Source organism: Hyaena hyaena, unplaced genomic scaffold (genome assembly GCF_003009895.1).
Source record: "Hyaena hyaena isolate Hyena2069 unplaced genomic scaffold, ASM300989v1 scaffold_20, whole genome shotgun sequence".
NCBI lineage: Eukaryota > Metazoa > Chordata > Mammalia > Carnivora > Hyaenidae > Hyaena > Hyaena hyaena.
This window is the reverse complement of record NW_024080652.1, coordinates 4253043-4267805: the sequence shown is the minus strand read 5'-3', so window position 1 is coordinate 4267805 and position 14763 is coordinate 4253043. Positions and strand designations below refer to the sequence as shown.

Below are 14763 nucleotides of genomic sequence, written 5' to 3'. Positions count from 1 at the left end.
TCAGCATTTCTGTATCCCTTGGGTAAATTCCTAGCAGTGCTATTGCTGGGTCATAAGGGAGTTCTATTGTTAGTTTCCTGAGGAACCTCCACCCAGTTTTCCAGAGGGGCTGCACCAGTTTACATTCCCACCAACAGTGTAGGAGGGTGCCCGTTTCTCCACATCCTCGCCAGCATCTAGAGTTCTCTGATTTGCTCATTTTAGCCACTCTGACTGGCGTGAGGTGGTATCTCAGTGTGGTTTTGATTTGTATTTCCCTGATGAGGAGGGATGCTGAGCATCATTTATCAGCTTTAAGCATATCTTTTGACCCCTGGCTTTTTCACTTCATCTCCTAGCTTTCAATGATTACCTTATTTCTACAAAACCATGAATTAAAACATTGATGTTAAAGACATAATTATTTCATTAGCTTCTTTGTGTTCTTGTTTCTGTTTTGTCATTATTTCATCTGCTCTGTGGTAATAATTTTCTTTCCTTTTTTTTTTTTTTAACATTTGTTTTATATTTGAGTTCGAGACGAGGTGGGTGGGGGAGGGGCACAGAGAGGAAAACAGAGGATCCAAAGTGGGCTCTGTGCTGACAGCAGCAAGTCCGATGTGGTGCTCGAACTCACAAACCATGAGATCATGACCTGAGCCGAAGTCAGACACTTAACTAACTGAGCCACCCAGGAAACCCCCACCCCCACTCCATGTAGTACTAATTTTGTAATTGTGTTCTTCATCTGACGTTTGTTTTTTTCTAAGTTGAGTGTCTTTATATAGTTTCTAGTTGATTTTTGTTACTCAGCTTTGAAAGCAGCTGAAGTTTTCTAAATCATCTTTTTGTAGGCGGTTGTGTTGAAAGGGGCTCAGGCACTGTTCTTGGCTAGCAGGAGCTCTTCCGCTCACAACAGAGGGTGTGTGTGTGTGTGTGCGCGCGCGCACGCATGCAGGCAGGGGGTATTTGTGTACATGCACGTATGTTTATTTAACCTTCACTTCTTACCACCTGGCAGAGATTGCAGGTTCCAGAGAAGCCTGTTTCAAAGTAATGTCTGTTCTGTCTCTTTGATATCCCGCCTTCCAACAGAGGTGTTTGTCCTCATACAGTCCCACCTCCTCAGAAACTCCTTGCTTCCAAATGGGGTGGCGGTGCCCCTTGTTTCAAACAAGGTATTGGTTTTGCCTCCCAAGGCACACACCACCTTTTTTGGAAAACTCTGGTTTTCTGATGCTTTCTCTGCCTTGCCTGAAATCTCTGGTTGTACTTCTCTCACTGAATTTTTCCACTCCTCCTCATATATGTTATGATTTGGAATTACAGATGCCTGCTGGTTTCATCAGAGATTTTCAGTTCTATGTCTCATTCTCCTCCCTGGGTCAGAGTGATTTCAGAGAAGAGAGGGGTCAGAGGCATCTGTATTCTGCTACCTTAAAATGAACATCCAGTTTAATTTTTTACATTTACAAGTAACATGTGAAACTCAATCCAGATAAAACTGAAGTCTCTTTTCATCAGTCCCTCTCTCCCCAGGGATTTCCCTGAGGTACTGCTGTTACCAGTTTGGCATGTTTTCTTCCAGATCATTTTCTGAGAGAGAGACATATATGCTTTTAGAAGTGGTTATGGTTATGTCTTGTGTTGTGATTTTTTAAAATAATCATTTTGTGTTTGTGTTGTTTTACAACTTTTTTCACTTACTGACATTTCTTGATGAGCTTTTCATTTCATTACATACAGAGCTACCTCTGGGGGATGGCAGTTGGGAGAATATTTTGTAGAATAGATAAATCATAGTTTACTTAATTAGTTTATTGGACAAAAACTTTAGAATGTCTCTGACTCTTTTCTTTTCATGTTGTAAGCAGTGTGGCAGTGAATATCTTTTTATGTGTCCCCTTTAGATACATAAGGGTTTGTAGAATAAATTGGAAGAAGTCACACTTAAAGATGCTAAGGATATACATTTTTTAATTTAATAAATAATGGCAAATTGCTCTCCTAAGTTCACCAACAGTGAATAAGCATGAGTTTTCCCACATCCTTATCAGTACTTGATAATATCTAACAGAAAAGTTTGCCAGCCTTGGGGGGGGGGGGGGGGTTGGAAGGATCTTTTTTTAATTTATATTTTGTAGTTACTAATGAAGTTTAGATTATTTTCATGTTTATTGAACACTCCTCTGCTGTATTCTCATTGCTTCATTCCTTCCTTTACTTCATAGTTACTTTTTTAGTGGTTTCAGGTGAAATTATAATTCAAACTATAACTCAGGTTTCAATCTATGAATGGCTACTTTGATTCTTAAAATTACTGTAATGTGATCAAATTTCAGTGTTAGGATCAGTATTGGGAAGGATAGGTTTTGTGGGTTAGGGTGTTTGGGGTTTTGTTTGTTTCTTTCCTGTCCTGTCTCAGAAGCTCAACATAAGTACACAAGGAGACAAAGACATAGGAAAGAAATTGAATTATTATTATTAAAATTTAATTTTTTTTAGACAAATAAACCTCAGACATCACGACCCAATCTCATCAAACCAGCTGCCCAGTGGCAAGATCTCAAAAGATTGGGAGAAGAAAGGCCTAAAAAGTCTAGAGCAGCCTTTGAATCAGATAAGAACGGCTATTTTTCAGTGTGTAATAGCTCATTGTTTGATTCTGGGGCACAGGATGATTCTGAGGATGACTACGGTGAATTTCTGGATCTTGGGCCTCCTGGAGTTTCAGAATTCATTAAGCCAAGTGGCCAAACAGAAAGAGAACCCAAACCTGGACCAAGTCATAACCAAGCAGCAAATGACATTGTCAACCCCAGATCAGAGCAGAAAATCGTTATCTTGGAAGAACGTGGCCTTCTTTTACCAGAAGGTGATCTTTTGGACTCTCAGAACCAGTCATCTGATTCAGAGACAGAGCTTTTATCAAACCTTGGAGAATCACCTGGTATCCTGGATGATCAGGTCATTGAAGAAGGCTGCTGGTTAGATCATCGTTACTTCCAGTCCCTAAACCAGCAGCCCCGAGAGATAACAAACCAGGTTGTTCCTCAGGAGCGGCAGCCCAAAGCAGAACCGGGCCCATTGTTGTATCAGCGCGAACACCAAGTTCTGGCTTTTCCAAGGCCAGCTTTTCCAAGACCAGAACCCCAACAGGATGGGATTCCAGGCCCCTCTTCTCCACAGCCTGCCCATCCTCTGGGAGAGCTTGAAGACCAGCAGTTAGCAATAGATGATGAGGAGCCCGGGCCAGCCTTTCCCCTACAAGGATCTCAGGAGCCCAATTTGGAAAACCTTTGGGGGCAAGAAGCTACTGAGGTAGATCAAGAACTCGTTGCACTTTTAGTGAAAGAAACAGTAAGTTTTATTTTATTAAGTGAATAATTATAGACACTAAATATACTACATTTCCTTTGACTGCAAACTCATTGTGTTGGGGGCAAGGGCCTTCATTTTCCTAAGGATATATAGCTAGTTATATAGAATAGAGGAAGAGAAACTGAAGAGACAGAAATTAAATTAGGATTCATTAATCTATCCTTAACCCCCCAACAAGCCCTCTGGAATTTTAGCTGCAGATCATGGGTACCCTGGTGCTGTCCTAGGACCAATCCCTCTGGTTTTAAAAGGGCTTTCAATTAACTCTAATTCAAACCTATAAAACAGGCTACAGCTGCACGGTCCAGTGTAGCTTCATGTAGCTATTTAAATGTCTTAACAAATAAAACAAAATTCCTTTTCCAGTGGTACTAGTCACATTAAATGTGCCTGATAGCCACATGGGGCTGAATAGCTCCCATATTGGAGAGCACAGAATGGAACATTTCCATCATTGAAGTTATGTTGGGTATCTCTGACGTAAAACGTGATGCAGGGCTGTGTGTTCTGGCTCAGCTGCTGTTTTCCTTTGAACAGCCCTTTCCCCACCTTCCCCCAGGTGTTTTAATCTGGCACACTAGCTCATGTGCATCTTAAGGAGTAGTGCTTTACTCATCTTTGGACTTGTTTTGCTAGAGCTGAGATGTTCATTGTTTGTCAAGAGAGTGAAGAATGGATATGCAAAGTGGCACAGGACCAGATAATTGCTAGGGTCCTCTCAAGAGTGCCCAGTCTATGTAGACAGAGAAGTCTGGGCTCAGACCTGCTTTACAGCCCTTTCATCATCTGTAGTCATTTTACTTTTTGCCCTCTGGCTGTTACTGCAATTTGAAACCATCCTAGTGGATAAAATATAAATAATATTTTTATTCCTTTTTAGGAAGCAAGATTTCCAGATGTTGCAAATGGGTATATTGAGGAGATAATTCATTTGAAGAATTATTATGATTTGAATGTGTAAGTACACTACTGTGCCTTTTTTTCTTATTGTCACAAAATACACATAATATGAAAACCTACCATTTTTACCATTTTTTAGGCATACAGATCATTGGCTTTAAGTATCTTCATATTTTTGCACAACCATCAGCACCATCTTCAGACATTTTCGTCCTCCCAAACTGAAACTCTGTCCCCTTTAACATTAACTTTTTATTCCCACCACTCCTCCGCCCCCAGCCCCTGGGACCTACACTTCTACTTTCTGTCTCTCTGAATTTGACTACTCTAGAGACTTCATATTAGTATGATAACACAGTATTTGTCCTTTTGTGACTGCCTTGTTTCACTTAGCATTTTGTCTTTTTTAATAATCCTCTTGTGGGGGAGGAGCCAAGATGGCAGAACAACATGGAAGCCTTTTTTCTGTCTTGTGGGTATGAAATATATCCAGATCAAACTAAACCATCCTGCACATGTAGAAAACTGATAAGAAGATTAACACAACAATCTGCACAACCTGAACCACAGAACTCAGCAGGTACATGGCGCAGAGAAGTGAATTGGGGGAGAGAGGAGCCATGGACAGCACGGAGCTATTTTGCTTGCAGATAGAAGATGGAGATGGGGCTAGAGTATGGGAAAAGCACCCCCCACAAAAGCAGCTGGAGAGAAAGTGGAAAAGTGGAAACCGTCGCAGGGACTAAGAATGGAGAAAGGAGAGGATTTAAATTCTTTTAAGACTCTATAAACAGCGGGAGCACAGTCTGAAACACCACAGCTCAAATACCTAGTGGTGCTCTGGTGGGAAGGGCGAATTCCCAGAAGAGTGGGTCCGGGAGGTCTTCAGGCCACGCATGATTTTCCATAATCCCGGAAATGCTGCTGCTGCACGATCACGTGAACTTTTACTGGGGTGGACTGGCACCCGGCTGCGAGTCTCTGGACATCGGCAACAGCAAGGTCCCATGAACGTTCCTGGGTGTGGCCAACACCCGGCATTGCTTGGTGAGACCCTCCCCCAGAGGATCTGAGCGGGTCAAAGCCACAGTCCCTCAGAAGTGAGGGGTCAGGAAACACAGCCTCATCGCAGATAAAACTCAGGAGAGAGGTGCTGCCTGGCAACCTGACAGCATGGTCATGGACAGTGTAAAAGCGGGGATTGGATGGAAACGGGAGACAAAAGGCGGGTGCCCAATTCCTGGTCAGGGAGAGCACAGAGTTCTGATACTAGACTGGCTAGCTGGGTGCCGCCATTTTCACCCTGCTCACGCATGCGCATACACACCCACAGGCGCCACAACAATCCACCTCAGTAAGCTAAGCAACACCGTCTAGTGGAGAACGGAGCCATTATACTAAGCCCCTCCCAACTGGGCCAACCTCATTCTTCAGGAACACCACAAATCTCTCTGCCTGCCTAGTTTATAAAGTGTTTCATAATTTGACTTCTAGGGAAAAGTAATGTAATATCAATCGTATTCAGTCTGTACACTGGTCCATCTATTCAATTTTTTCTTTTTTTTCTTTTACTTGAATACAGGAAGATAAATTTATTTTAATTTTCAATTTTTTACAAATATTTTCCTTTATTTTTTTCAACTAAAATTTTTACGTTTTTATAAGTTTTTCAAATTCTATTTTACTTCCACCATGATTCTATTTCATCATATTTATTTTCTCAAATTTTCAAATACTTTTTTTTTTCTTTTTCCCTTTTTTCTCTAATCAACCAAGCTTCTTTCAATAACCAGACCAAAACACACCTAGGATCTAGCATCACTTACTTGTGTGTGTTGTTTTGAATTTTTTTTACCTTATTAATTCCTTTTCCTCTTTGAAAATGATGAAACAAAGGAAATCACCCAAAAGAAAGAGCAGGAAGAAATGGCAGCCAGGGACTTAACCAACACAGATAAAAAGCAAGATGTCGGAACCAGAATTTAGAATCACAATAATAAGAATACTAACTGGGGTAAAAACTAGATTATAATCCCTCTGTACAGAGATAAAAGAAGTAAAAGCTAGTCAGGATGAAATTTTAAGAAATGATGTAACTGAGCTGCAATCTGAAATGGATGCCACAACGGCAAGGATGGATGAGGCAAAACGAATCAGCGATATAGAGGACAAACTTATGGAAAATAATGAAGCAGAAATAAAAGAGGGAGAGTAAAGCAAAAGAGCACGTTTTAAGAATAAGAAATCAGGAGCGCCTGGGGTGGCTCAGTCAGTTAAGCATCTGACTTCAGCTCGGATCATGATTTCACAGTCTGGGTTCAAGCCCCATGTCTGGCTCTGTGCTGACAGCTCAGAGCCTGGAGCCTGCTTCAGATTCTGTGTCCTCCTCTTTCTCTGCCCCTCCCCCACTCACTCTCAAAATAAAGACATAAAAAATTTTAAAAAAATAAGAGAAATCAGTGACTCATTAAAAAGGAACAACATCAGAATTATAGGGGTCCCAGAAGATGAAGAGAGAGAAAAAGTGGTAGAAGGGTTATGTGAGCAAATCATAGCGGAAAACTTTCCTAACCTGGGGAAAGACACAGGCCTCAAGATCCAGGAAGCACAGAGGACTCTCACAAGATTCAACAAAAAACAAGCATCAACAAGGCATATAATAGTCAAATTCACAAAATACTCAGGCAAAGAAAGAATCATGAAAGCAGCAAGGGGAAAAAAGTCTTTAACCTACAAAGGAAGACAGATCAGGTTTGCAGCAGACCTATCCACAGAAACATGGCAGGCCAGAAGGGAGTGGTAGGATATATTCAGTGTGCCAAATCGGAAAAATATGCAGCCAAGAATTCTTTATCCAGCAAGGTTGTCATTCAAAATAGGAGAGAGAGAAAGTTTCCCAGACGAACAAAAATTAAAGGAGTATATGACCACTAAACCAGCCCTGCAGTAAATTTGAAGGGGGACTCTCTAAAGGGAGAAAAGATGGGGGGGGGGAGAGACCAAAAGTAACAAAGCCTAGAAAGGACCAGAGAACACCACCAAAAACTCCAACTCTATAAGAAACATAATGGCAATAAACTCATATCTTTCAGTACTCACTCTAAACATCAGTGAGCTAAATACTCCAATCAAAAGACATAGGGTAACAGAATGGATAAGAAAACAAGATCCATCTCTATGCTGTTTACAAGAGACCCACTTTAAACCTAAAGACACCTTCCATTGAAAGTAAGGGTATGGAGGGGCGCCTGGGTGGCTTAGTCGGTTAAGCGTCCGACTTTCGCTTAGGTCATGATCTCGCAGTTTGTGGGTTCGTGCCCCACATCGGGCTCTGTGCTGACTGCCAGCTCAGAGCCTGGAGCCTGTTTCAGAGTCTGTGACTCCCTCTCTCTCTGACCCTCCCCTGCTCACGCTGTCTCTCTCTCTCTCTCTCCTAGAAATAAATAAAACATTTAAAAAAAAAAAAAAAGAAAGTAAGGGTATCGAGAATAGTCTGTCATGCTAATGGTCACCAAAAGAAAGTTGGAGTCACTATACCTCTATCAGATAATCTAGACTTTAAAATAAAAATTGTAACAAGAGATTAGGAAGGACATTATATCATAATTAAGGGGTCTATCCACCAAGAAGACATAACAATTGTAAACATTTATGCTCCAAATGTGGAAGCACCCAAATATATAAATCAATCACAAACATAAACTCATTGATAATAATGCCATAATAGTAGAGGACTTGTATCATAATAGTAGGGGACTTCAACACCCCGCTTACAGCAATGGACAGATCATCTAAATAGAAAATCAACAAGGAAACAGTGGCTTTGAATGACACACTAGACCAGATGGACTTAACAGATACATTCAGAACATTTCATCCTAAAGCAGTGGAATATACATTCTTCTCCAGTGCACATGGAACATTCTCCAGAATAGACCACATACTGAGACACAAATTAGCCCTCAACAAGTGCAAAAAGATCAAGATCATACCCTGCATATTTTCAGAACACAGCACTGTGAAACTCAAAAATCAACTACAAAGAAAAATGTGGTAAGATAAATACTTGGAGACTAAAGAACGAATGGGCTAACCAAGAAGTTAAGGAGGAAATTTAAAGGTACATGGAAGTCAATGAAGATGATAAAACCATAGCCCAAAACCTCAGGGACAGAGCAAAGGCAGTCATAAGAGGGAATATAGCAATCCAGGCTTTCCTAAAGAAGGAAAAAGGTCTCAGACACACAACCTAACCTTACACCTCAAAGAGCTGGAAAAAGAACAGCAAATAAAACCCAAAACCAACAGCAGACAGGAAATAAGATTAGAGCAGAAATCAATGCTATGGAAATTAAAAAACAAACAAACAAAAAACAGTTGAACAGATCAATGAAACCAGAACCTGGTTCTTTGAAAGAATTAACAAAATTGATAAACTGCTAGCCAGTTTGAGCAAAAGAAAAATGAAAGGACCAAATACATGAAATCAAGAATGAAAGAGGAGAAATCACAACCAACACGGATGAAATGCAAACAATAATAGAATATTATTTACAATTATATCCCAATAAAATGGGCAATCTGGAAGAAATAGACAAATTCCTAGAAACATAAACTACCAAAACTGAAACAGAAAGAAGTAGAAAATTTGAACAGACCCATAACCAGTAAAGAAATCGAATTAGTAATCAAAAATCTCCCAAAACACAAGAGTCCAGGGCCAGATGTCTTTCCAGGAGAATTCTACCAAACATTTAACAAAGAGTTAACACCTACTCTCTTGAAGCTCTTCCAAAAAGTAGAAATGGAAAGAAAACTTCCAGACTCTTTCTATGAAGCCAGCATTACCTTGATGCCAAAACCAGATAAAGACTCCACTAAAAAAGAGAACAATAGACCCATCTCCCTGATGAACACGGATGCAAAAATCCTCAACAAGATATTAGCCAACCGGGTCCAACAATACATAAAAAAGATTATTCACAACCAAGTGAGATTTATATCTGGGATGGAGGCCTGGTTCAATATCCGCAAAACAATCTATGTGATTCATCACATCAATAAAAGCAGGACAAGAACCACATGATCCCCTCAGTAGACACAGGGAAAGCATTTGACAAAATACAGCATCCTTTCTTGATAAAAACCATTAAGAAAGTAGGGATAGAAGGATCTACCTCGAGATCATAAAAGCCATAGATGAAAGACCCAATGCTAATATTCTCAATGGGGAAAGACTGAGAGCTTTCCCCCTAAGGTCAGGAACAAGAAAGGGATGTCCACTCTTGCCACTGTTATTCAACATAGTATTGGACGTCTAAGCCTCAGCAGTCTGACAACACAAAGAATTAAAAGGCATCCACATCGGCCAGGAGGAGGTCAGGCTTTGACTCTTCGCAGATGACATGGTACTCTATATGGAAGACCCAAAAGTTCCACCAAAAAACTATCAGAACTGATCCATGAATTCAGCAAAGTGGCAGGATATAAAATCAAGGCACAGAAATCAGTTGCATTCCTATACACCACAGTGAAGCAACAGAGAAGTAAAAAAATTGATCTCATTTACAGCTGCACCTAAAACCATAAAATACCTAGGAATAAATCTAACTAAAGAGATGAAAAATCTATACACTGAAAACTATAGAAAGATTAGAAGAAATTGAAGAAGACACAAAAAATGGAAAAATATTCCATGCTTCTGGATAGGAAGAACAAATATTGCTAAAATGTCAATACTACCCAAAGCAGTCTACATATTCAGTGCAGTCCCTATCAAAAACACCAACACTCTTCTAGAAAACCAGAGCAGGAAGCATCACAATTCCAGACTTCAAGCTGTATGACAAAGCTGTAATCATCAAGACGGTATGGTTCTGGCACAAGAACAGAAACGCAGATCAGTTGAACAAAATAGAGAACCCAAAAATGTGCCCATAAATGTATGGCCAACTCATCTTTGACAAAGCAGGAAAGAATATTCAATGGAATAAGGACCGTCTCTTCAGCAAGTGCTGCTGGGAATACTGAACAGTGACCTGCAGAAAAATGAGTGTGGACCACTTTCTTACACCATACACAAAAATAAACTCAAAATGGATGAAAGACCTAAGTGTAAGACAGAAAGCCATCAAAATTCTCAAGAAGGCAGACAAGAACCTCTGACCTTAGACGCAGCAACTTGTTACTCAACTCATCTCCGGAGGCAAGGGAAACAAAAGCAAAAATGAACTATTGGGACCTCATCAAAATAAAAACCTTCTGTAAAGCAAAGGAAACAATCAGCAAAACTAAAAGGCAGCCGGCAGAATGGGAGAAGATACTTGCAAACAACATATCTGATAAAGGGTTGGTTTCTAACATCTATGAAGAACTTAACAAATTCAACACTCAAAAAACAAATAGTCCAGTGAAGAAATAGGCTAAAGACATGAATAGACACTTCTCCAAAGAAGACATCCAGATGGCCAACTGACAGATGAAATGATGCCTGACGTCACTCATCATCAGGGAAATGCAAATCAAAACCGCAATGAGATACCACCTCACACCCGTCAGAATGGCTAACATTAACTCAGGCAACAACAGATGCAGAGGATGCGGAGAAAGAGGATCTCTTGCACTGCTGGTGGGAATGCAAACTGGTGCAACCACGCTAGAAAGCAGTATGGAGATTCCTCAAAAAATTAAACATAGAACTACCCTACGACCTAGCAATCGCACTACTAAGTATTTACCCAACGGTTACAGGTATGCTATTTAGAAGGGGCACATGGACCCTAATGTTTATAGCAGCACTATCAACAATAGCCAAAGTATGGAAAGAGCCCAAATGTCCGTCAATGGATGAATATATAAAGAAGATGTAATATATATACAATGGAGTATTACTCAGCAATCAGAATGAAATCTTGCCATTTGCAGCTACGTGGATGGAACCAGAGGGTATCATGCTAAGTGAAATTAGTCAGAGAAAGACAAATATTATAGGACTTCACTCATATGAGGACTTTAAGATACAAAACAGATGAACATAGGGGAAGGGAAGCAAAAATAATATAAAACATGGAAGGGGACAAAAACATAAAGATTCTTAAATATGGAGAACAAACGGTTACTTGAGAGGTTATGGGAGTGGGGATAGACTAAATGGGTAAGTGGCATTAAGGAATCTATTCCTGAAATTGTTGTACTATATGCTAACTTGGATGTAAATTTAAAAAATTAATTTAAAAAATCCTATTTGAAGAGTTAAAATTTTTGTCATACACAGACTATTTTTTGGTTTTACTGAATCCTGCATGGTTATGGAATGGAGGTGTTTCACTAATTCTGTGCATTGACACTCATTTTGGTTGAGGCTGTATTTTGGTCAGGTTGTTAAAAGACATTTTTTTCCCTGTACTTGTATGTGTTCTGTAACCACTCTGCCTGTTTGGGAAAATGCATGGAAGTGTTTCTTTAGTGTTTACCATAAAAATAAGAACTATGAACTATGATTTTTTTAAAAACAGAAGTTTTCTGGTTGAAGGGGAAGACTAAAAATTTTTTTAATCAAAACAAGTGTCCCAAAGAATACAAAATGAAAAGTAAGTCCTTTCCCCTCCTTATAGCATGCAGAGGCAAAACAGTTATAAATCAATGAAGAACAGTAGGCTCTTGAAACTCATTAAATTTTCAGCTAATTAATACCGAAGAGGTACTATACCAAAACCTCTGCCCTCAAAGATTATATGGTAGTATTCAGCCAAGGGTGCAGCTGAGAGCTGTTCCCTGCCACGGCCAAGTGGGAAGATCCCTGTTTCCCAGGTCAGCAGCCCAGAGGAGATGCCTGTTGCAATTGGTACAGACGCTATTGGTGCCAGCCGCCACCCTGTCACCCTCTTTCCAGCACCGGGACCAGATTGCGTCAAGGTTTCATAATGTATTTGTCTTTAGTTTCTTAATCTAGAACAGTCCTCACTTTTTTTTTAATGTCATTGACTTTTTCCTCCTAGTATTTTTTAACATAGGTTGAAAGACTGTACAGCAAACACCCATATATCTACCATGTGGATGGTTACCTGGCATTCTGCGTAAGGAAGATCTTACCCTTTTACTTCCTCTTGCCCTTTTTTAAAGTTGCTGTGGACTGAAAGGTTTTATAGAGGTGGTGCTTTACAATCCGTTACAACCTTTCATTGTTTTGATTTGCAATTATCCTAAGTTTGACCAGTTGGAGCCTCTAAGATGCATTTGTGTCTTTTTGGCATGGTCCTATTGGTCTGAGTCAGTCTTACTGTCTAAAATACCCACTTGTCTAGGCTTACCTTGAACTTTTCTGCCCTAAACCTGGAATCTTGCCATTTTTGCAAGAAACTCAGGTTTCTTAGAGTAAGGGTTGACACTATAAACTAGCATCTGAGGACTAGACCTGCCCCTCATTGCCACCAGCATGTCATCACTTGTAGGCGGTTTCAGGAGACAGACCAAGGAAATAGAGTTTTTTAAATCATGGACTTATATTCATAATTTCCCATCCAGGTTTAACATTAAGGTTTTTTGCCTTGGTGTTTCTAAATTTTACACTGAGTGTGTTCTTCCACTAAAACATTAATTTTTAGTAATACTAGTATTTTCTTTATTCTACAATATACATAAAATAATGTAAAATTGTAGTACTAATGTTATTATTAATGAAAAACATTGAGTGGAAATGTTTTATAGTTATTCTGTGCTTCGTACATTGAGGCAGTACAGTTAGAATGCAGACTGTCAAAGGCCATAGATTGATGATGTTCCTTGGTTCTGGAATTTTGGTAGCCATTGTCTCTTGAAATCCTGTTCTCTTTCTCCCCCAGCTTTAATGCTTCTCCCCCATCCTCTGTGGCTCGTAATACCCTCTTTGTGTCCCTGTGATACACTCTGGATGGTTTCTTCCGGGGTGCCTTCCAGTTCACTAGTTCTTTTTAGCAGGGTGTAAATGTGCTATTACCCTCATCCACTATGTTCTTAGTTCCAGTTTCTGTATTTGTTTTCATTCTGGCATTATAATTCTCCTTAACATTTCTCTAGTGTTACTTTTTGCCTGTATTTTTAATCCATTTAGTTCTTTAATCACACACAAAAAAAGCACGTTTCTTTGTGCTCTGAGTGTGATTGTTCTGATGTGAAGCTCTTATAAATCTCATTCTGTTGTTTCTGCTGGCTCTCTCCATGTCATGTTTCCTTGTGTATCGTGTAAATTTAGGCTGTGAGCTCATTTCTTGAGGTCTTGTTAGAAACAGTTCCTGCAAGGGAGGGTTTGCTTTATCTCATCTTGTGCCCAGAGGCAGTGTCGGTCTGGTATCACTTTATACTTCAGACTGTTGTCTGCTGTGTTGTCCGCAGGATTGTCCAGAGGGTAAGAATTTAGTCCTGGGTTAAGACTGGGTAGTCTTTACCAGTTCTCCCAAGGCGTTCTGGTTTCCTCTCCTTCCACTCATCATCAGTGTTACGGCTTGCTTTTCCTTGTGTTCTGTGAGCCTTGTCTCTTACCCTGTGTGCCCTGTGAACTAAGGGCTCAGGTCTGTTCAGATCAATGAGTGAACACTGGACAACCTTGCTCACGTCTCTGGGGTTTCACTTTCACTTAGGTTTGGACACTTAGGAACTCCTAACTGTAATTTGATATACTTTGCAAGTTCATTTTTTTTTTTTACACAAATAGTTTATTGTCAAATTGGTTTCCATATTATACCCAGTGCTCATCCCCACAAGTGCCCTCCTCCATGCCCATCTCCCCCCCCCCCCACCAATCCATCAGTCCTCAGTTTGTTTCTCAGCATTCAAGAGTCTCTCATGGTTTCCCTCTCTCCCTTTCCCCCACCATTTCCCCCCTTCTTCTCCCCCATGGTCCTCAGTTAAGTTCCTCCTAATTCTCCTATACGTGCAAACATGATATTTGTCCTTCTCTGCCTAACTTATTTCGCTAAGCATAACACCCTCAAGGTCCATCCATGTTGCTACATATGGCCGGATTTCATTGTTTCTCATTGCCATGTAGTATTCCATGGTATAGATAAACCACATCTTCTTGATCCATTCGTCCGTTGATGGACACTTAGGCTCTTTCTATGTTTTAGCTATTGTGGAGAGTGCTGCTATGAACCTTGGGATACATGTGCTCCTATGCATCAGCATTTCTGTATCCCTTGGGTAAATTCCTAGCAGTGCTATTGCTGGGTCATAGGGGAGTTCTATTGTTAGTTTCCTGAGGAACCTCCACCCAGTTTTCCAGAGGGGCTGCACCAGTTTACATTCCCACCAACAGTGTAGGAGGGTCCCCGTTTCTCCACATCCTCGCCAGCATCTAGAGTTCTCTGATTTGCTCATTTTAGCCACTCTGACTGGCATGAGGTGGTATCTCAGTGTGGTTTTGATTTGTATTTCCCTGATGAGGGATGCTGAGCATCGTTTTCTGTGTCTGTTGGCCATCTGGATGTCCTCTTTGGAGAAGTGTCTGTTCATATCTTCTGCCCATTT

General features: G+C 40.3%; 1 protein-coding gene across 7 annotated transcripts in view; it reads left to right on the top strand.

Moving 5' to 3' along the window:
* Window positions 1-14763, top strand: part of RNF216 (ring finger protein 216) — a 155199-nt gene that overhangs the window by 27424 nt on the left and 113012 nt on the right. For 4 of the 7 annotated variants that reach the window (XM_039226036.1, XM_039226035.1, XM_039226038.1 and 1 more), the window contains 2 exons: window positions 2485-3339; window positions 4241-4317. In XM_039226036.1, coding sequence (XP_039081967.1) covers window positions 2485-3339; window positions 4241-4317 — 932 coding nt within the window. The remainder of the gene's footprint in view (window positions 1-2484; window positions 3340-4240; window positions 4318-14763) is intronic. The other 3 variants (XM_039226039.1, XM_039226037.1, XM_039226040.1) reach the window with 1 other exon arrangement.